The sequence below is a fragment of the Staurois parvus genome, unplaced genomic scaffold (assembly GCF_062004578.1).
Source record: "Staurois parvus isolate SC_StPar_1 unplaced genomic scaffold, SC_StPar_1.0 ptg000050l, whole genome shotgun sequence".
Taxonomy (NCBI): domain Eukaryota; kingdom Metazoa; phylum Chordata; class Amphibia; order Anura; family Ranidae; genus Staurois; species Staurois parvus.
The window spans coordinates 3,755,127-3,778,207 of record NW_028317846.1 but is presented as its reverse complement, the minus strand read 5'-3'; the positions used below and the strand labels follow the sequence as shown (position 1 = coordinate 3,778,207).

The 23,081-nt window shown below is 43.9% G+C and overlaps 1 protein-coding gene across 8 annotated transcripts in view; it reads right to left on the bottom strand.

Moving 5' to 3' along the window:
• PARP4 (poly(ADP-ribose) polymerase family member 4) overlaps positions 1 to 23,081 on the bottom strand; it is a 346,684-nt gene that overhangs the window by 100,117 nt on the left and 223,486 nt on the right. For all 8 annotated transcript variants that reach the window (XR_016309539.1, XM_089666213.1, XM_089666217.1 and 5 more), the window contains 2 exons: positions 22,600 to 22,647; positions 15,330 to 15,383 (listed from right to left, as the gene is read on the bottom strand). Coding sequence is in view for 7 of the 8 variants with exons in the window: in XM_089666213.1 (XP_089522339.1) it covers positions 15,330 to 15,383; positions 22,600 to 22,647 (102 nt within the window). In the remaining variant the exon portion in view is untranslated. The remainder of the gene's footprint in view (positions 1 to 15,329; positions 15,384 to 22,599; positions 22,648 to 23,081) is intronic.

Sequence of the window (23,081 nt, the reverse complement as noted above, 5' to 3'; positions counted from 1 at the left end):
CATCGTTGGTGCCAGTGGGAGGAATAGTGCCCCATCGTTGGTACCAGTGGGAGGAATAGTGCCCCATCGTTGGTGTCAGTGGGAGGAATAGTGCCCCATCGTTGGTGTCAGTGGGAGGAATAGTGCCCCATCGTTGGTGTCAGTGGGAGGAATAGTGCCCCATCGTTGGTATCAGTGGGAGGAATAGTGCCCCATCGTTGGTGCCAGTGGGAGGAATAGTGCCCCATCGTTGGTACCAGTGGGAGGAATAGTGCCCCATCGTTGGTGTCAGTGGGAGGAATAGTGCCCCATCGTTGGTGTCAGTGGGAGGAATAGTGCCCCATCGTTGGTGTCAGTGGGAGGAATAGTGCCCCATCGTTGGTGTCAGTGGGAGGAATAGTGCCCCATCGTTGGTGTCAGTGGGGGGAGGAATAGTGCCCCATCGTTGGTGTCAGTGGGGGGAGGAATAGTGCCCCATCGTTGGTGTCAGTGGGGGGAGGAATAGTGCCCCATCGTTGGTGTCAGTGGGGGGAGGAATAGTGCCCCATCGTTGGTATTAGTGACACAAATGATGGGGCACTATCCCTCCCACTGACACCAATGATACTTACCTTGCTGACCCCTGCTCCAGCCTGGGCTCGCTCTCTCCCTCTCCCATCTACAGCCTGCATACCTGGCTGCAGCAGCAAAATTTGCACTTACCTGTCAGCTGTCTTCCTTCTCTGGCCTCTCTCTTCACTCACTCCTGCAGCTCCCTTGATCTTCTTCGATCTCCGCGCGCTGCCGCTCGGCTCCTCCTCTCCAAGCTCCACCTCCTCGCCGGTGATTGGCCGCCTGTGTGCCTCTCCTGAGCTACAGTTCCGGTGGCCAATCAGCGGCGAGGAGGCGGAGCTGTTGAGTGATCCCGGAGGTGTGGCTAGGTTACAGGGGCAGCATATCATCCCGCCCACAGATCGCCTGAGACAGGAGCGGTGTCTCGGTTCCTAAGACCATCGGAAATATGTGTTTTCCGATGGTCTTAGGCGACCCCTGTGAAATGGTCGTTCGACCCCCAAAGGGGTCGCGACCCCCAGGTTGAGAACCGCTGATCTAGTTCAACCAATAGAAAAAAAAACACACAAGTAGCAAACCTCCATATACACAATCCTAGACCCACAGTATATAAAATGTGAACAGAACAACAAGCAGGCCCTGCAACCCTTGAGAAGGACTAATGCTAGAGGCTGTAAAGGACCCAAGAACCCCCAACGTCCAGGGGGAATGAGTGCAGGCAGAGAAAGAATGGAGTATTTCCTGAGGGCAGAAGCTCTAAAGAAAGGTAAATTAACCACTCGGAAGGGTGGAATGGGAGGGAGGAATTCCACAGATTGACAGCTCTACAAGAAATGGAGGAGGGGTCAGTTTGAAAGGTAATACATGGTAGCCATAGATAACAGTCCTGACCCCACTCATAAGATGTATTGTAAGTGTTTGACATGTCTTTAAAAGAGAAGTACAGCCAAAGCTATTTGGCTGTACTTCTCATGGGGATCACAGAAGTACAGTGTGATCTGCACTCCTGTGACCCGTTTTCAGCTGACAGCGGACTGAAGTTCGCTGTCGGCTGACGTCAATCAGCTGGTCCAGACTGGGGAAAAATTCCGACTTCACAGTCGGGATCCACCCCAAAGTCTAGAGTGGCACCTAGCTCAGCCTCTTAGCAAAGCACTGAGAGCCTGAGTAAGCCGCTCCCACCCCCTCCACAGCCCAGTGCTCCAGTGAGTGCTGAGGGGGGGGGGGGGGGGTGAGCAGACAGCAGTAGCTGACAGTCTTCCTCTCTGCTCAGACTGGAGAGGAGAACTCAGTGATCAGCAATCATGTGATCGTTGAGTTCTCACCCTTAGAGCCGGCAGTGGACAAATGAAGCATCCAACAGATGCTTCATCCACCTAGTTAAGTACAGTGGCGAAAAAAATTAAACCCATACTTCACTTTTAAGTCAGAACAGATGGAGGGAGAATGGAATTCCTACGTGAGGAGATTAAAAAAACCCAGGGAACTAAGAAGGAATGGCTTTTTATATAGCTTATGAAACGGAGGGGCCCTCAGGTAGAATGCAGAGGGAGCCAAAACTGTTAGAGGTAATGGGGTGGAGAAGGTTAATTTCTCATGCTATGAGGATTAGACCCAGATAGTCTGAGCAGTACAAGGTCAGGGGAGAAGCCCAAGAAGGATGGAGTGTCACTCGCAGGGAGAAGTGAAAGCATCTATGTTTGGACCCATGGTAAGAGATCTGGCTTTTTTAGTAAAAGGTGTACAAGCCACCCTGGTTCATGAAGGCTCATGGTCTGGCTAATGGTCTAATGATATAGTCAACGTCTTATGATATGGGCAGTAAAACCTCATCACATTGCAGTTGCGATTAGCCCTGGTTCATACCGCTGCGACTTCAGGTGCGTCATACAATTTACAAATCACACCTGAAGTTGCATCTAAAGTATTTCTATGGCACTGTCTTAATGGGTGCAATTTTAAGTAGTGTAATTTGAAAATTAGTTCCTGCATTACTTTTTCACCACTTCAGTGTAATTTAACTATCATAGACTATAAGGCAAATGGCACTGAAATCGCATCTGTGTCTATATCAGCACTACTTTGAAGACACCCTTTAAATGGGACCAAATTGCACCACTTTGAAATAGTATTCGGTGTGAATCAGGGCTTAAAGTTAGAGGATCTCTTATATGATAGACATAGTAGTAAGTATATAGAAGAGAAGGCAGAAGTTATTCTGCTGCAGAACACTTAGTGACAGGTCTACAGAAGAGCAGCCAGAAGGTTAGTTACTACAGTAAACAGAATATATAGGGGTTACAGTGCTGGATTTTGAAAATCCCTGAAATCCCCCCTAGAGGAAAGAAGAGGACTACCCCTTGTGAATGTAAGCTGAAAGGATGTGTAAGAAAAACTTACTGCCTTGTAAAGCAGCAAGTAAGAATGTGTAGCATAGAAAAAAACATTGGAAAGAGGACAGCAATAGAGCTTCTTTATGTACCACTTCTAAAGGCAGAGTGGATTAAAGACAAGATGTCTTTGCCTAATGTGGATCACATGTTAATAGACGTATCTCTTGCCCTCCTTTTTGTAGAGGAACAGGGACGTCTTTTAATATGAAGATTTTTTTAGCAGGTCCAGTGGGCTTAGCTGTGAGGTGTCTGTCATGAGGTGCAGGAATTGCAGTAGGAGTGTACCTTCAAAGGGTATGTGCACAAGCACCTTTCTTGAAGGTGCTTTTCTGACCAAGTTATGAATGGAAAGTAAGGCTGTTATGTAGACCTGACACATTCTCTATGGTGTCCACACAGAAGAACAGCACTGAAAACAAGAGTTGTATTGTTGCAGCCAGATTAGGGTCATTTATAATCAGAGAAGTTCTCTTCTGATTTCTTCAGTCCAGTTTGCCATAGTCTGGTAGCTTGACAAGGCGACAGCTGGTTGCAGGGCTGGTCCTGCCATGGCAAAGGAGAACTTAAAAAAAAATCTCCAGAAACCTATCAAATGAATCCTTAAACAAGGAAATGGAAAGAGCAGACTGATTACTTAGCGCAAGAATGGCTGGATCCACAGTAGAAACAGTCAAATCAATATATAAGGCCAGACCTTGAATAGGGAATAGGTTTTTCTTTATATTTTTAGGAAGAATATGTGGAGAATGAGCAGTACTAGGTGGATCTGTCCAGAGGCTAGAACACACTGCTTCAACGAAAGAGTCCACAGTAGCCAACACAGGGCAAGAAGATGAAGAAGTAACTTCATCGAATTCTGGCAGTGAAAAATCATCTACCACCTCTGGTAAAATCAGTGCCCCCCTTATCTTCTGCAAATGGAGATGCATTAGGCAGTTCAAGAGGGTTTGTGGGAATTAGTACCTGGCAATTCCAAAGGTGGTGATAGCCTTTGGAGTAGATCAGACATATTCAGACAGGCTGCATGTTGCGTGTCTGTGAGGGAGTCTGTGGAGGACCTGTTTGCAGAATATGGGAACTTCTATCAGCAAAGAGGTACTTTGAGTATCTTCAGAGCCTTCAGCGGAATTCCCACTGAAGAAATCAAAATAACCCAGATGAGTTCCCATGGCTGTCTCTGAAATATCAGGCAATAGGTGACACAGCTTGTGCCGTTGGCAGAAATGGAAGCCAGAATTGTGCAATCAGGAGACTTACAAGCACTATGTCACTAGCAAGAGGGGAAATTCCAGCAAAGAAAACAATGACAATTTTTAAATAGGTAAACATTATAATAATGTTACCTATGAGTCTGAGTGAACAAAACAATAATAAACAGGATGAAAACACTCAAATTGTAGCTTACCCCATAACCTGTGCCCTTCAAACTGCTTAGTAATGTGGTCTGCCTTGCAGGATAAAAGGATATAGTGTAGTATCTACTACCTATCCAAAAAAATAATCCAACAAGATTTGTGTAGCCGGAAACTTATGTAAGGGAAATCCTGTCTTACCTTGTCCATGGCACTGGTCCCATTCAGGGTCCAGGCTTACCTGTCATGATGGGCATACCTCTAAAGGGGTCTTTAAGGTCTGGGTGCCATAGGAATGTATCATAGTTATGAACTTGTATAGCAACCTGCAGCTAACTCACTTGCTGCACCACCTACCAAGGTAAGCCCCAGATGCAGTATCCAGTGCTTGGTCCTGGTACAGATCCCAAGATATACATCTAAAGTTAACAATCCAAAAACTGTAAGTAAGCTGGAAGGTGATAAGCAGCCAGATCTTGATAGAAGCATCCGTTGAAGATAAGGAAAATCAATTAAAAGTAGCAAAAAATTATCCTCCAACTTCATATGGGGGCTAAGAATATGCATGCATCATAGATACTAAGGGAAGTACAGCTGGGGGAATCAATGGTGAAGGATCTGGGAGTTCTGGTAGATCACAAACTTAATAATGGCATGCAATGCCAAGCTGTGGTTTGTAAAGCGAGCAAAATTCACTCTTGTATTAAAAGAGGTGTAGACTACAGAGAGAGAGATATAATTTTACCCCTGTACAAATCACCTGTACAAACACCTCATCTGGAATACGCAGCTCAATTTTGGGCATCAATTCACAAAAAGAACATTGGGGAACTGGAGAAAGTACAGAGAAGGGCGACCAAACTCGATAAGAGGCATGGAGGAGCTCAGCTATGAGCAAAGATTAGAGGAACTGAATTTATTCTCTCTTGAGAAGAGGAGATTAAGGGGGGATATGATCAACATGTATAAATACATCAGTGGTTCATAAAGTGAACTCGGTGTAGAGTTATTCACCCTGAGGTCATCACAGAGGACAAGGGGGCACTCTTTACATCTGGAGGAAAAGAAATTTAATCTCCAAATACGGAAAGGTTTCTTCACAGTAAGAGCTGTGAAAATGTGGAATAGACTCCCTCAAGAGTTGGTTCTGGCCAGCTCAGTGGATTGCTTTAAAAAAGGCCTGAATTCTTTCTTGGATACGCCAAGTATAACTGGTTACTAACATTTATAGTTAAAGCTGATCCAAGGAATATCTGAATATCTGATTGCCTCTTGGGGGATCAGGAAATATTTTTTTTTCCCTGCAGGAGCAAATAGCATCATGTTTTGCTGTTTTTTTTTTTGCCTTCCTCTGGATCAACTTTGGGTGTAGGATTATAACTTTTTTTTTTTTTTGGTTTAACTGGATGGACTTTTGTCTTTTTTCAGCCAGACTAATTATGTAACTATGTAAGAAATATGGTTCATCAGCTAAGGACACTAGAAAGAAAAAACCTGAAGCTTCATAGAGTGGGTGTGGTTATATGGGTATAATGGGAGATAGTTCCCAGCAAAGATTTTGCAATGCCCAATTACCCAGTGTCTAGGATTGGTCCACATCATACAGTTGCAACCATCCTCATATAGGGCAGTCCTACACACGAGAAACTGGAAAAGATGACCCTGACTCTTTTCCAAAAACATGCAGCACCATGTAGTTTGGTGCATGCGAAAATGTGCATGTTTGCAGATGCGTGGGGATGCCATTAACAATTATTGGCTCTGCTGCGCAACTGCTAATTGGCAGCAAGTTTCTGTGTCTGCCAAGAAAGTGACAGAGTTTGCATTCCCAATAACCAGTAGTGTGAACTCAGTCTAACAGTTTACAAATACTTGTTGCATGTTTACATTGAAAGGCTAGCAGGCAACCAAATAAAAAAAATGGAAGGCATGGCTGTGATTTCAGTGCCTCTGTTGAGAACACTGATGATGCATTTCTCCACAGTGCCTATAGCTACAGAGGTCAAGGGTCATGTACAAACCTATGGAAACCAGAGTAAGAGTTACAACACAAAGGCTGCTACAATGACAACTTGTTACACATTTAACCACCTGCCAACCAGCCAGTAGTAATCTTACTGCTGGTCGGCGGCTCCCCTGGGTACAATGATGTACCTGTATGTTGCGCCAAACTTCTTGGTTTACAGGCGTGGGCATGCCCCCTGCTGCTCTGTGCTGTGGCTGGATACAGCACAAGTTTGTCAGCAGGCTACAGCCAATGATTTTGGCTCTAAACCTGCTGATGGCTGTGGACCAACTACAGCACAGAGATTTGTGTGTTAGTAAACGCAATACACAGGATCTAGCTGGTTCTTTCTCCCTGGTATCAGTTACTGTTTACAAGAGATCAAGAAGAGACCCAGCCAGATCTGTGAGTAAAAACAGCACACATATACTTGTTAACCACACAGTTAGCCCCTTGATTTCCTTCTTGATAACCCCTGTCACCCAGCCAATGTCATTAATACAGTGTACAGTATTAACACTGATCACTGTATTAGTGTCACTAGCAACATCAGACAGCGTCAGAGTAAATTAGTGCTAGTCCCTGATTTCCTGCTACACTATCACAATCACACTATAAGTCCCTGATCCCTGCCATTACTAGTACCGTGTCTGCCCGGGTCTGTATCCTGTTCATGGTCAGAACTATACTAGTGTCCCCAATAGTATAGTGTCCCCAAAACTGCAGTATTAGTAGGATCAGCCCCAATCAATGCCAGCAGTAGCATTTAGCATCCCCCTACCAAGTGCAGTGTAAATATAATTTTTTGCTCACTGCCACCTCTGATACCTTGTCCGCAAAACTGCAGTATTAGCAAGATCAGGCCCCTAATTGGCTCCCCCCCCCCCCGATTCAGCAGCACCCATTGTCTCCCCATTCACAGCCTGGCCTGGGTTCAGGTGGAAATAGCCAACCTGACAACGCCCCTTAACTTTTTTTAGGCTATTTTTCACCAAAGACCTCTTGATTGTGAACCAAAGTAATGTTTATGCCCAACAGAACATCTCCACCAATCCAAATTCATATTTTGCCAGGCCATTCAAGTGGAAACCTATCACAATTTCTGAATGTAAACTTTTTTGGACCTAACCCTTAACATGGGCATTGCAAAAAAGAATGAATTGCGGTCATATTGGTCAACAGACCTGATTAGTTATATGCCCATGTTCTCTGCTTCAATGGCCAGGAAAGGATATGAAATAATGTATTGTATGCATTTAAATGACATTAACCTCTGTCGTCTCCGGGTCAACCCCTACTATGATCGGCTCCACAAAATTCCGCCCCAGCACAAAAGTAACCCCAAAGTCGCTACCCACACCGTAGTGAACTATTACTGTAGGGTAAAGCATGGCACAATATAGGGGTTCATACTATTCTGCACAAAAATGGTTTCTAAAAATGGTAGGTAGTCAGAAAACTGTCTAACATATTTTGAGAGACCCTAAAATCAAAGGTTGGAAAAGTTATTCTTCTGAAAATTTAAGTTACAAAAAAAATTACAAAAGTAAAAAAAAAAGTTGTTTTATTGAGTTAATGTTATACTGTTACTGTGTGTTATAGTTAACTGTTGTTGTTTGCTTTGCAGGAATGCCAATCATCTGTAGCGCTCATCTGTGTATTCTGATAGCAGCAGGGTACTGCGCTCAAAATACATACTTCAGTGCCTGCAGCGCTACAGGGGGAGATTTCTCCATCCACAGTTAAAAAGAATGTGTATGTACAGGAATCGGAGCATGGGGTGCTCAGGCGGAGAGAGCTCCTATGCTCAGAATATACTTTTTTTCACTTCTTCTTGGCAGAGATTTCTTCATCCACATTGATCGATGTAAATGGAAGACTATGTTAGGTTCTTTTTTTTTTTTGTTCAGCCCACAAGCTTAACAAAAAAAAATAATGTTACATAGAAGTCTGGGGTGGATGTGTGGAAGCTTCTAATGTTGGGCATACACTTTTTTTCTGGCAGAGATTTCTTCATCCACATCGATTGTAGTGAATGAAGAAATCTGTTAGGTTCTTTTTTTTAGTTCAACAACATTACATGTATGCCCAACATTAGGAGTGTGGCAGAAACGCTTAATGCTGACCATACACAATGTTTTTAGAGGCCCTAAAATGTCCAAACCATTCAAACACCCCCAAATGACCCTTTTTTGAAAGCAGACACCCCAAGAAATTTGCTGAAGGGCATGGAAGTTTTTATTTTTTGCCATGAGTTTTTAGAAAATACCAAAAAAATTCTTGTTTTTTTACACAATTTGTTACTTGAGATATTTCTCACACTTGCCATGGGTATACATGCAATTGCACCCCAAAACACATTCTGCTACTTCCCCTGAGTATGGGGATACAACATGTGTGAGACTTTCGGTCTGCCTATTCCAGGACCTTACAAACAACCCCCAAATCACCCCTTTTAAAAAGTAGACACCCCAAGGTATGTTGAGTCCAGGGGAGATTTTATTTTTTTGCCACAGGTTTTTGAAAAATGACAAAGTCTTTTTTTTTTTTCACAAAGTTGTCACTTTAATTAGATATTTCTCACACATGCCATGGGTATATGTGGAATTACACCCTAAACCATATTCTGCTACTTCTCTGAAGTATGGGGATACCACACATGAGAAAATTTTTGGCAGCCTAGTGACATACAGGGGTCCAAAATCCAATGAGCACCTTCAGGCTTTCAAGGGTGACAAAATGAACATAATAGTGCAAAACCCCAAATAACAACCTAACTGTATACAAAATGGAGGGAATACACATAAACAGGAAATGGTCAGGACAGGAGACAGGGGTAGCAGGGAGCCAGGTACAGGAAGCAGGAAGCAGGGTGCAGGACACAGGAGCAGGTCTCAATGTAAGGTACAAGGATCAGGAACACGGCTCAGGCAGGGACACGGCTTGCAGGAAAAATACTGAATCCCTGCACTCCAGTCAAAGGCGGGCTTACATACCCTCCAGCAGTCCACATCAGGTGCAGCCTAATTACCTGTACGGTCCAGCTGCTGGGAGACACCTGCTGGAGGCCACCGGAACTACTCCCTTCGATTCCAGGAACAACAAGCAGCATAGAAGGGGACAGACCCCATTAGTAAGCAGCATGCCATCGGGCTGGGCAATGGTCAGGGGATCAGGGAGGTCACACTGAGTTTCTGGAACACAGGCTGGATGCAGGATGATTTGGAGAAAAGGACGAGGCCCCCACTTGACTGAATGAGGCATTCTGTCCAAAGGATGGATAGAACTCCTAAGACAGGATTGAGCAGATGTAATTGCCATAGGGTGAGGCCTGGTTGCTGAGAGTTCCAAATATGAAAGGCAGATGGCAGGACTGTGGATAGGTCAGGAGTAGACTGACCCATGAGGTAGTGACAGGCACGGTGACAGGCTTGACCAGAGCAGGCGGTGTTGTGGCAGGCTGGACAAGAACAGCTGGCATCATGGCAGGCAGGAACAGAGCAGATGGCATCGTGGCCAGCGGGAAAAGAGCAGCTAGTATCATGGGAACAGGGCAGCTGCCATTGTGGGAAGTGGGAACAGAGCAGCTGGCTTTGTGGCAGGTGGGAACAGAGCAGCTGGCTTTGTGGATGACTGGACCGGAGCAAGTACAATTGTGGTAGGCTGGACCGGAGCGGCTGGCATCATGGCAGGTAGGAACAGAGCAGCTAGCGCGGAGGCAGGAGAGGACAGAGGTGGAATTGTACAAGTTGGAAAAAACGTCCTTTTCTTTTTAGGTTTAGGCACAGGAGTCCTGCAAGTGGTTGTAGAGCTATAAACAGACTGTGCAGTGCATGGAGGAGTAACAGCAGTACTGGGAGATATAGAAAAGGAGGAGCAGTAGCAGAAGAGGGTTTCTGAGGGGTTGTCAGGGACAATGGAGTAATAGAGGGAGTTTTCACTGGATTAACAGCAGGAAATGTGCAGCATGTGGAGACAGGATACTGACATACAGCCGGAAGCAAAGTATACTGAACAGCAGCAGTGGATGTTACAGGTAACGGAGAGGGGGATCTCTGAGCAAACTGGTGTCTAAATGCAGCAGTGGATTGGTGCATGTTAGCTGAAGCTGAGTAGGAAATATCTGACCAGGCTTAGAGTAGGGGCTGAACAAAACTCAATTTACAATTCCCTTGTCTGATCAAGGAGTGTACTGCATTGATACAATCCAGCAGAGCCTCTCGTGAATATACAGAGTAATGTTAAAAATAGTAGGGCTTATCTTCAAGTAGCCACACCAGAGTTTCTACCTGAGACACACTAAAAGGAGCAGAATAATCATCACCACCCTTAGAGATATAAGACAAGGCCAGCTCTGCACAAACCTGGATTAGGGGCTGAACCTCTACAAACAAAACTCTGCCCTAATCAACAAGAGAATGAGCCAGATGGATGCATTCCAACAGCTGTTCCCTAGTCTGCTCCTTCAATATTTGGCATCCTCTGTTACAAGCAGTGCATAGTACTAAACCTTCTCTGAATGCATCTTGCAGCAATCAACAAATGTTGAGATGTAATTCCTAGATGGAGCAGATCTGATCTTTAATGGCTTCATTATTATGTCAGGGATGCCACAGGCATCCAGCAAGGATGACTAGACCAGTGGGCTGTACCTTAGGACATCAGGAAGCAGGCTGAGTAAAGTTAAATTACGTTTTTTTAACATGAATGTCACTCTTACAACACCAACAAACCATAACAATGTAAAGTGACAAAATAGATGTGAAAGTGCAGCAACCCAAATGATAACCTAACTAACTATATACAAATGGAGGGAGCACACACAAGCAGGGCAAGGTCAGGACTAAGACAGGAAACGAGGAGCAGGGAGCAAGGTACTGGGAGAGCAGGAGGCAGGGTACAGGGAGCAGGTCACAGGAACAAGTACTAATACAGGAACAAGAACAAGGCTCAGCAACAAAGATCAGGCTCAGGCAGGGACACGGCTTGCAGGAAAAACACTGAAGCACTGCACTCCAGCCAAAGGTGGGCTTTTATATGCCCTCCATCAGTCCACATCAGGTGCAGCCTAATTACCTGTTCAGTACAGCTGCTGGGAACACTGGTTGGTTGCCACTACAACTACACCCTTCGATTCCAGGAACAACAGTGTCACTGGCAGGTGACCCAGGTAATGACACAGGTCCTGACACCTTGTGATAAAAAATTAGATCTGAAAAATACTCACCATGCCTCATATCAAGTACCTTGGAATGTCTACTGTCCAAAAATGGGTCATTTGTGGACTGTTTGTACTATCCTGCCATTTTAGGGCCTCCAAAACTGTAATAGGTAGTCAGGAAAGTTATGCCCTTTGAAAGCCTGAAGGTGCTCATTGGATTTTGAGCCACCATATGTGTCAGGGCTGGGCTCCTGCTAATTAATGAGCAGCTCTTTTCTTTCAGTGCTCAGAAACTGCTTAGCTGTGTTAATTACCAGCCACTCATCTCCACAGTGACTCACCTGGATACCATTACCTGCCTCATTAGTCCAGCCCACAGCCAGCCCTTTTTGCTATTTTAGCAGCTTAGTTCATTTCCTCCTTGCCTTTGCGTGGTCTATGATCTCCAGTGTGTTCCTGCCTGTGTTCCTTTGTACAACGCGGTCTGACTCACTTCTCTTCTGATTCCTGTTCCTGATTTATGGCTCCTGACTACTGACTTCTGGGTTCCTGACTGGCTTGTCTGATAACCTGCTCTGGCATCCAATCTCTGGCTTCTGTTTTGACTGTGTTCCTGATCTATGTTATGTTTGCTATTGGTGTGATAGCCCTCGATTGGTGTGATTTTAACTGCACTTTCTGTATCCACCTGGTTCATGGTTCCTAACAGTATGCAGCTAGGCTTTCAAAAATTCTCACACATGTGGTATTTCCATACTCAGGAGAAACAGCAGAATGTGTTTTGGAGTGTAATGCCATGTATACCCAATAAAAAATAAGGTCTTCCAAACACTCCAACTGCCTCTCAGCAAATACGTTGAAGTATCTACTTTCAAAAAAGGGGTCAGTTGAGTGTGTTTTTGCTGTCCTGGCATTTGTGATAGGAAATCCAATGCATAAGTAAGGCCCTTGAAAGCCTGAAGGTGCTCACTGAATTATGGGCCCCGCTATGTGGCTAGGCTGCCAAAAATTCTCTCACATGTGATTTTCACATAGCAGATATATGTGTTTTGGGGTGTAATTCCATATATACCCATGGAATGTGTGAGAAATATCTAATTAAAGTGACAACTTTGTGTAAATTAAAAACAAAAGAATTTTTTTTTTCCGTCATTTTCTGAAAACTTATGGCAAAAAATTAAATCTTCCATGGGCTCAACATGTCTCTCAGCAAATACCTTGGGGTGTCTACTTATCAAAATGGGTCATCTGGGGGAGGGGGGGTGTTTGTACGGTCCTGGAATTTTAGCACCTCAAGAAATGTAACAGGCAGTCAAAAAGTCAGAGCTGCTTAAAAGCTGCGTAAATTCTGGTATATACAGTGAAGGAAACAAGTATTTGATCCCCTGCTGATTTTGAATGTTTGCCCACTCACAAAGAAATGATCAGTCTGAAAATCGAATGGTAGGTGTATTGTAACACTGAGAGACAGAATAGCAACAAAAAATTCAAAAGAAATGCATATCTAACAAATTATGCACTGATTTGCATGTTCATAAGGGAAATAAGTATTTGATCCACAAAACATGACTTAGTACTTGGTGGCAAATCCCTTGTTGGCAATCACAGAGGTCAGACGTTTCCTGTAGTTGGCCACCAGGTTGGCACACAACTCAGGAGGGATTTGGCCCACTGCTCTTTGGTGGCTGACATTTTGGCAACTCGAACTTTCAGCTCCCTCCACAGATTTTCAATCGGATTAAGGTCTGGAGACTGGCTAGGCCACTCCTGGACCTTAATTTGCTTCTTCTTGAGCCACTCCTTTGTTGCCTTGGCTGTGAGTTTTAGGTCATTGTCATGCTGGAACATCCACAACCCATTTTCAATGCTCTGACTGAGGGAAGAAGGTTCTCACCCAAGATTTGACAGTACATTGCCCCGTCCATCGTCCCTTTGATTTGGTGCAGTTGTCATGTCCCCTTAGCAGAAAAACACCCCCAAAGCAGAATGTTTCCACCACCATGTTTGACAGGCGGGATGGTGTTCTTGGGGTCATAGGCAGCATTCCTCCTCCTCCAAACACAGTGAGTTGAGTTGATGCCAAAGAGCTCGATTTTGGTCTCATTTGACCACAACACTTTCAACCAGTTCTCCTCTGCATCATTCAGATGTTCAGTGGCAAACTTCAGACGGGCCTGGACATGTGCTTTCTTGAGCAGAGAGACCTTGCGGGCACTGCAGGATTTCAATTCTTGTCGGTATAGTGTGTTACCAATTGTTTTCTTGGTGACTGTGGTCCCAGCTGCCTGGAGATCATTGACAAGATCCTCACGTGTAGTTCTGGGATGATTCCTCACTGTTCTCATGATCATTGACACTCCATGAGGTGAGATCTTGCATGTTGCACCAGACCTAGGGAGACTGACAGTTGTTTTGTGTTTCTTCCATTTGCGAATGACTGCACTAACTATTATCACCTTAACACCAAGCTGCTTGGCCATAGTTTGGTAGCCCAATCCAGCCTTGTGTAGGTCTACAGTCTTGTCCCTGACATCCTTGGACAGCTCTTTGCCATGGTGGAGAGTTTGGAATCTGATTGATTGCTCCTGTGGACAGGTGTCTTTTATACAGGTACAAAATGAGATAAGCAGCACTCCCTTTAAGAGACTGCTTCTGTTTGTTACCTGTATGAAAGATACCTGGTAGCCAGAAATCCTACTGAATGATAGGGGATCAAATACTTATTTCTCTCATGAACATGCAAATCAGTGCATAATTTGTTAGACATGCATCTCTTTTGAATCTTTTGTTGCTATTCTGTCTCAGTGTTACAATACACCAACCATTCGATTTTTAGACCAATCATTTCTTTATGAGTGGGAAAACATTCAAAATCAGCAGGGGATCAAATACTCATTTCCTTCACTGTATACCATAGTTTGCAGACCCTATAACATTCACAAAAAACAATTAATATACACTTTTTGGGATTTTTTACTAAAGACGTAGCAGAATACATTTTTGCCTATGCTTATGAAGAAATTTGATTTTATTGGATATTTTTTATAACAGAAATAGAAAATATCTTTTTTTACAATTTGTTTTTTTCAAAATCCACTGGTAATCAAATTCCACCAAAAGAAAGCTCTATTTGAGTGAAAAAATGATACACATTTAATTTGGGTATAATGTTGCATGAATGAGCAATTGCCAGATAAATTAGCATAGTGCTAAAATAGCAAAAAATGGTCTGATCATGAAGGAGGCCAACTGGTAATTTTGGATTGCATACTCTGTAAACCTATAGATGATGTAACTACTATCACAGCAACACACATTATCTACTTAAAAATGTTCACTTAAGAAACACCCTAGATATAGGGTGATTCTAAAATGTACAAACTTTATTTCTCTTTTCTGCAATTTTCCACTATCTACTTTTTTTATTGTCCATTCAAAAATGAGAATAATGGTTCCACTGTGTTTACATAGTTGGATCGGAATGCTCTGGCGGAGCAACAGCCATCAGCAAAGAAATCTGAACTAACAGACAGAAGAAGCAATGAAAATCTAAAACGGTATATCTGCATCACATTTTTTTTGCCTGTATACATTAAAACAAGAAAGTTCTCTAGCTGAAAAAGTAGAAAGTTGCATTTGGGAGGTGAAGTACATAGTTTCAGCATTAGATAAAATGGAAAAAAACATGCATTTGGATGACATTGCTAAATCAGAGCTAAATGTGGATTAATTTCTAAAGGATATTCTGGTCTGCACATCATTATAATCTTGCACTGCATTACTAAACAAGACCATGAAGGAATAAGAAGAGGAAGCAATAAGAATAGGTTAAAAGCTCAGATGTGTAAAAGCTTCAAATGTGTAAAAATTGCGCTATGAATACTTACAGCACTTGCAAACATGATAGGAGATGGGTGGTCAGCAAATATGTCAAATCCACACTAAAATAGATAATAAAACAAAATAGGATGCTTATACTAATTTCACTGACATAAGCAATACAAATGTCAAGATTTACACATTAGCTTTAGTAACTATTGCATGCATTTTTTGATTGGTGCTTAAAAACTGTTTGTATAAAGTTAATGGTATATGCCAGTCAAAACTGAATATTAAGCCTTGAAATGCATACAGGGCATGCAAACTACCTGTTCATGGTTTTTGTTTTTCATGAAGGTATGCCTGTAGCACACCAGATTTATCCAGATTTAAACCAATACATTTTCAGCAGTCAGGTGTTTCAGAAACATGACACAAGATACAATCCATCTTTCAGAAAAAATAAAGCTTGACAACACAAAATCATCCAATTTAATAAAGTACACACAGCAAGAAACAAAATCCCTGCTATTTAGCTGAACTGTATAACATAATAACAAAAATTAAAGTGTATCAAGTGAGTTATGTGCATTCTGCAGTGTTATGTCAAGCAGTCTTGTTATCCCTTTTATTTTATTAATTAGCGCATTCCTACAGTTTAGTTTACTTAGACCAAGATATGTGTTTTGGGTTTGGAGTTGCTGCTATATCAATTAAGGGGTGTGGCGCTTTTCTAAATAATACTCAGTCTTGTTATCCCTGCCTAGGTTATTCCTGTGAAATACAGAACATCTCGCCATGTTATAGAGATGAGGAAAGGAGATGTTCTGAACTCTAACACTCTTAGTGTCCTAGGATGAAGACACTGCTCCTTCATAAATACAGTGGGGGGGTACAGTGGGGGAGCATTGCCACCCTAGGACAGAAAGTGTGTTACTGGCAGGATCACCAGGTGGAAATAAAGGGGGGGAAAAGCCTGAGGAAAATATGCACATGTAAAAACTGGTATTCTGCAGTATATAATACATTTTTGTTCTTAGGTATAGATACACCTTCTCTTCAATACCACCAGCGCAGCTCACATGACACCCCAGACTACTGCAGAATGCATCGTATACTAGGCTGGACCATTTTAAATAGACAATCTAGCTATTCAACATGTGGCTGACAATTTTTTAGATGCGTGATGATGGAAAGAGGTTTCATGTATTTAAGCACATGGCTGAACAAGTCCTTCCAACATACAGTTTACAGTACCTTGATCATGAATATGGAAATAATATACTCTGCATAATATTGTGCAAAAAATGATATATATTAATACACAGGAATATTACTTCTATACCTGTTTATTTTAAAACTGTGACTTGCTGTCTGCCTCCTACACTTACACTGGGTTGGGGGCAGGGGCGGACTGACCATTTGGTCAGTCCGGGGTCAGTAGGGGGCCCCATGAGATGCCCCTGGTACCTTTTTCATAGGCTTTTTTGAGTTTGGGCAAGGACACAGGGGCCCCATGATCCCCTATTGCCAGGGGGCCCCATGAGTTGTCAGTCCGCCCCTGGTTGGGGGACAACATTAAGAGCCTGTCTGGTGTGCTATATTTAAATGTGCTAACAAGAAATATGCTGACAGGAAAGAGTACAGTGAGCAGAGGGATGAGCTCATTAGGGTACTGTTGCTTCCTCACCGTCCAATCACAACCTGGTTATGCAGTCTGTCAAAGCTGTGATAATGTTAGGACTGGATGAACAGAAGTACAAACCCTTTAGCAGGTAAAGCAGAGTAAATATATGTATACATATATGTTCAGTAGGGTTGGGCTTCATGGTCGAGTCAAACATAAGTTCAACTTGAACATGGGCTGTTCATGTGTTTGGTGAACACACGAATGGTAAGGGCATGTGGCAGGCTGTTTGCCCGCCACACCCCACAATGCACTGTGCCCTGACAGTGCATTGTGATTGGCCAAAGCACTGCACCTAACCACAGGTCAGGTGCAATGCTTTGGACAATTGCAGCACATGATGATGTCACAAGAGGCCAGGGGTGACCCCACTATTTAAGAACTGGCATCCCGGCGTAGCTGTCAGACGGCAGGAGCCACCGTCGAGAGCAGAACGTTTTTTTTTTCTTTTTTCAGGTTGGCGTAATTGACGGTGGATCTACTTCAGGGGATTTTTTTTTATTTTTGTTTTTAATAAAAGACTTGTCAAAGACTCTCACTTGTCATTTTTACTCTACACTTTATTTTGTGAATGGGTAGCAGCCCATACTCATTCACATGGGGGGGCTGGGATCTGGGGGCCCTCTTGTTTCTTGTATTGAGATTCCAATAAGCCCACCCGCAGACCCCCACAACTACTGGCCACGGTTGTGGGGATGGGGCCCTTGTCCCCATCAAAATGGGGACAAGGTGTTTTGGAGTGGAAGCCCCCCTGCCCCAAAGCAACCCGCCCAAGTTGAGGGCATGTGACTCAGTGTCACTCGCTTGCTCGTCACCCCCCCCCCTTTCCTGACCTGCCAGGCTGCATGTTTGGACAAGGTTCTGCTATGGATTTTGGGGGGACCCCTATGCCATTTTTAGAAACATTTTGGCGTGGGGGTTCCCCTCAAAATCCATATCAGATCTGAAGGTCTATTAGCACACTCTTATCTTCAGCACAAATGTTTTTTACTATGTGCACCCTCCACTGTCCCCAGTACAATCATCCCCTCCCATCAACACACAGACCTCAGATGCAGGTCTGCCTCTTGGCTCCTCCTCAGCTTGCGGACTGTCTCCTGGCTCCTCCTCCTCAGCTTGCGGGCTGTCTCCCAGCTCCTCCTCAGCTTGTGGACTGTCTCCCAGCTCCTCCTCAGCTTGTGGACTGTCTCCCAGCTCCTCTTCAGCTTGTGGGCTGTCTCCCAGCTCCTCCTCAGCTTGTGGACTGTCTCCCAGCTCCTCCTCAGCTTGTGGACTGTCTCCCAGCTCGCGGGCTGTCTCTTGGCTCCTCCTCAGCTTGCGTGCTGTCTCCCGCCTCCTCATCCTCAGCTTGCAGGCTGTCTCCCGGCTCCTCCTCCTTAGCTGCGGGCTGCCAGGCACAGGGATTGCGGCACCAGGAACCCACACTACCAATGGCATTGGCTGTCATATGGGGACTTTGACGGGTTTGTTTATGCCCCTCCTTTGCTGGGAGGGAATGAGGGAGGGTAAACAAACCCTGAACAGTCCTGATCTGACAGTCTTGATTGGGAGCGCTGCACTGGCACCAGTGTGGAGCAAGAGGGGAGAGAGGTCACAACCTACTCCCAGCTCACTCCTCCTCTATAGATTTGGTCTGTCACTTTCTGCACAAAGCTGACAGGAGTAGTGAAGTTGATGTCACTACTCCTGTCAGCTTGTAGCATAAGGCGCTCCCATTGCGGCACCCCCCCTTGTGCCGGCCCTGGCTGTGCTCTATGCAGCACTGCGCCCTAGGTGGCACTGGCCTTGGCAACCAGTATTTGCTGATTTACAGTATTCAGAAATCCCCCAAATGAACTTTACTTGGAATATTTATGTAGCCACACTTAGAAAAGCAATTATATTTCTGTTATTTTCATCAAGTAAACCTATGAATAACACACTTTCTGACGTAGGGTGGCTATTTACATGGCATTACTGGCTTAACAGGTATTCTTTTGTACTTACTGAAAATGTTTTTCACCTAAACATTAAAACTAATGCAGCCACCACATTTAAGGACTGGTAAGCTGCAATAAAATAAATTTTTGTTCTTGAGAGTATATACTGCATCCTTTAAAAAGCAAGGTCCCCTCGCTCAAATGATGCTTTAAACTGAAAAAAAAAAAAAGAAAAGAACCGAAGGGAAAAACATTTATTTTATATACTTATCTTCCCCTAGGCAATAGTGACATCATCATCCTTCCATGGAGATTCTGGGGAATGCCAAGATGTCCACATTTCTGCACTGTGACAGAGCATCTACTCACCAGATTTGGGCAAATAGGCAATCCCTAGGATCTCATCAGAAGGATGGGGATGTCACCCTATGAAAGCCAGGGGAAAGGCAAGAACATTAAATAACATTTTTTTCCACACATGTTTTTTTTCTTTTTCATTTTATGCAGCATTTTAGCAAGTGGGGAGGTCCATCACTAAAAAAGCGGCCCTCCTATTCCTTTTGTATTGAACTGTATTGTAATTGTACTGCCCCCTTTATATTGTAAAGCACTGTGCAAACTGTTGGCGCTATATAAATCCTGTATAATAAGAATAATAATGTCTGCTGAGATAAAAGATCAGCCATGCAGGGACAGCATTGGTTTCAATGAGTTAGCTGATGCATCGATTTGCATTGTGAGCAGAAGCCCTAAAGAACAACCATTGTATAGCCCCACAAAACAGAATACAAAACCTTCTTATGTAATGAGAACAAATGACTACCTCTATATTGAGTACATACAGTATATAATTAAAAATGATACATGAAACATTGATAAGATTATTTATATCAAATGGCCTCTTTAAATTACATGTTTAAAGCTGAATTCCAAGTTTTTTCACATTAAATAGCTCATTTGAGCCAAGCATGATAACAAGCCCACAGTCCACATTTAAAACTGAAGTATAGACAGCTATACTTACCTTTCCTCCAACGATCCCCAATCCTCACCTGCGCCAGCATCGTCTTCTATGTGCCGGTTTTTGACCATTTTCACTGGCCGGTATGGGAATCAATCAATCTGGCACACATGGATCAAGCAAGACCGCTGTAAACTGAGCTGCAGAAGCCCAGCTCAGTTTACATGCCGGGGGGAGGACTGCAAACTGGCAGGTAAATACATTTTATTGCAGAAGAGACATTGTGAAACAAAAAAAGAGCCTGCTTGCAGTGAGCGACAGTGGAACTTTCATTCTGCTTTTATGGGTTTGCCAGTGACGCTCTTTTGCAGTCAGCATATCGTTTACAGCAGCATTTCTTACTGGAGGTGACGCCTGAGGTCCTCAGGGATGCCATGGCGTCCTGTTTAAAAAGTGGTCAGATCTGACCGAACTCTTGCTCTGCTGAATATCACAACAGCAAGAGCTCGGTCCACACATTGCAGTGCAAAGCAGTGGCAGGGGGAGCAGCTTTCTGAATCCTGAGCTCTCCACCTCCCCCTACAGGAAAGTACCTGGGCAGTACTGCCCACAGCTGTGTGGATTGTAATAGAAGAACAGTCTGCCCCGAGGCTCTGGTGATTGGAAAGCAGGGCACAGAGAGGATCAAAAGGGAGGGTGGAGGTTAGCTTGCAGCGCTTAGCAAGGAGAGTGGTGTACATGGTAACGGGGTTTTGTGGTGTGGAGCTGAACAGAGAGAGGGATGTGGAGGTGAACAGAGAGGGGTTTGGGGTGTGGAGGTGAGCAGAGAGGGGGGTGTGGAGGTGAGAAGAGAGGGGTTTGGAGTAGGGAGGTGAGCAAAGAAGGGGGTGTGGAGGTGAGCAGAGAGGGGTTTTGGGTGTGGAGGTGAGCAGAGACAGGAGTGTGGAGGTAAGCAAAGAGGGGTTTGGGGTGTGAAGGTGAGCAGAAAAGGGGTTGGGGTGTAGAGTAAGCAGAGGGGGGGGGGTACAGAAGTGAGCAGAGTGGGGGGGGGGGTGTGGAGGTGAAAAGAGGGGGGGGGGTTAGGGTACAGAGTTGAGGAGATATGGGGTTATGGGATATGGAGGTGAGCAGAGAGGGGGGTTCAGGGTACCAAGGTGGGAAAAGGGGGGGTTGCAGTGCAGTGGTGAACAAAAAGGCTCTGGGGTGCAGAGATTAGCAGGGGGATTAGGGTCCAAAGGTGGGCAGAGTGGGACTGGGGTGCAGAGGTTAGCAAAAAGGAGAATGTGCAGTGTGATTTTGCAGCCCAATTATTTGAATGGGCTGCAAATCGCACTGCAGTGCAGAAAAAGCAGTGCATGAACTAAGTTTAAAAAATGCTTCGTAGCAAACCACATGGTACTGCGGTACCATGCAATCTGGTTCCCTCAAACACACTGCATTTGCGATCTGTGTTTTGGATGCCATTAACAATGCACTGGCACCTACATGCAAATCGTAAAGGCAATGCAATCACCTGCAGTAAGGAAAAGCATACGGAGTGTGACTTTCCCATACTGCATTCTGATGTGAACTGGCCCTAGTCCCCAAACGTTTTTTTTTTTTTTTTTTAAATTTCGCCACACCGAAAACGCACAGCATCTGCTAATGCATGGCGGTAACATTAGGAATTAATCGCACCCTTGTGCGTCTGCTAAAGAGTAGCGCATTTGTGTGCGCATTAGGAATGCACACAATTTTGCGCGCATTCCCCGACGTGCAGTAGGGTGAACAAAGCCTTAAGAATGAAAATAATTTTCAAGGGCACCATGAGTGGAAACGATTGAGAAACACTGGTCTAGAGAACGGTCTCAACTTGTCAGTTTACTTCTCTCCATCCCTCCATTGCCTGAGTACTGAATTTGGTCTAAGCAAGTATCCACAAGTCTATCATGCATTCCTGTATGTTTTTGACAAACAGAAGGTGGACATCCTTCCCTTTCAATGGACTTTTAAATTGCCCTATCGAACTATTGCCAGCAGCAGAAATACCATTTTGAAAACTTTTTCCACTGCTCGAGCCTAAACGTCTGCCACTAAAAGAATACATGAGAGATACTCAAGAAGGGGTTTTATAGCACTGGCAGGTGCTACGCAGATCTTTGGGCATTGAGATGAGCATCTACTGTAGTCAGCATACTACTCACAGACCAATGGACAGACTGAGCGAACCAACCAGCAATATGCCTGACTTTTATAACTGACCTGTCCTTGGATTTGCCTATGTTTGCTTTGATGCTTATCTGGTACTAACCCTGGCTCATGAATGAACCAACTCCATCTGAACCTGAGATCTATACATCCGTGGTGAGCTGTCGGATGTGCTCCTACACATAGGATACCAGAGTATCCAGTCACCAGTTTCTGCACTAGGTACCTGTGCTCTTCTCTCACCCTTGCAGGCCCTGTTCTATTTTTCAGGACTACGTTCAAGGACAATTGTTCAAAATGTCATCCTCTTCATCCAGGTAAGTAACAAGGTCATATAAAAAATGACTCTCAGGCTGCACACACACTAAAGAGCACACTAAAACTATACTATAAGTTACATTAAAAAAAGAATAAGGTTGCATATGAGCTTCTCAACAGCCATTTAATGTGGCAGTTGGATAAAGATTGCTGTTGGTACAGCTAGCTATTCAAACACCATTCAAATAAACCACCGTTTGGCAAAAATCAGGAACATAAGGATACAAATACAGATTATACATGGGTAATGTATGGAAAGAACTTACATCTTCCTCGCTGTCTTCGACTGACATCATTCTGATCTGATCTGATCTCTGCCAATAAACATAATTATTAACATAAACTGTAAATATTGAAATACTAAAATTTATTTTTGCTGTATAATCATATTAAATAGCACAAAAATGAATGTTATCCATGAATGAATAATCAGTAAGAATTCAGTTTACTGTGTTCATAACAGTTATAAGGTGTTTTCTGATGGTTTGTTATGGGTAATTCAACTTTCCATATCATTCATGTTCTGTGCTCTGCCCTGCATTATCTAAGTACCAATGCAATTTTATCTATGCCTGTGTGAGCCACATTACATCAGCCAATCAAAGAAAACTCTAGGCTCTAGAACATCCAAAAGAGACTAGGAAAAGGTCTCACTATTCTGACTGAGGAAACCCATATCACATATACATATATATATATATATATATACAGTCAGGTCCATAAATATTGGGACATGGACACAATTCTA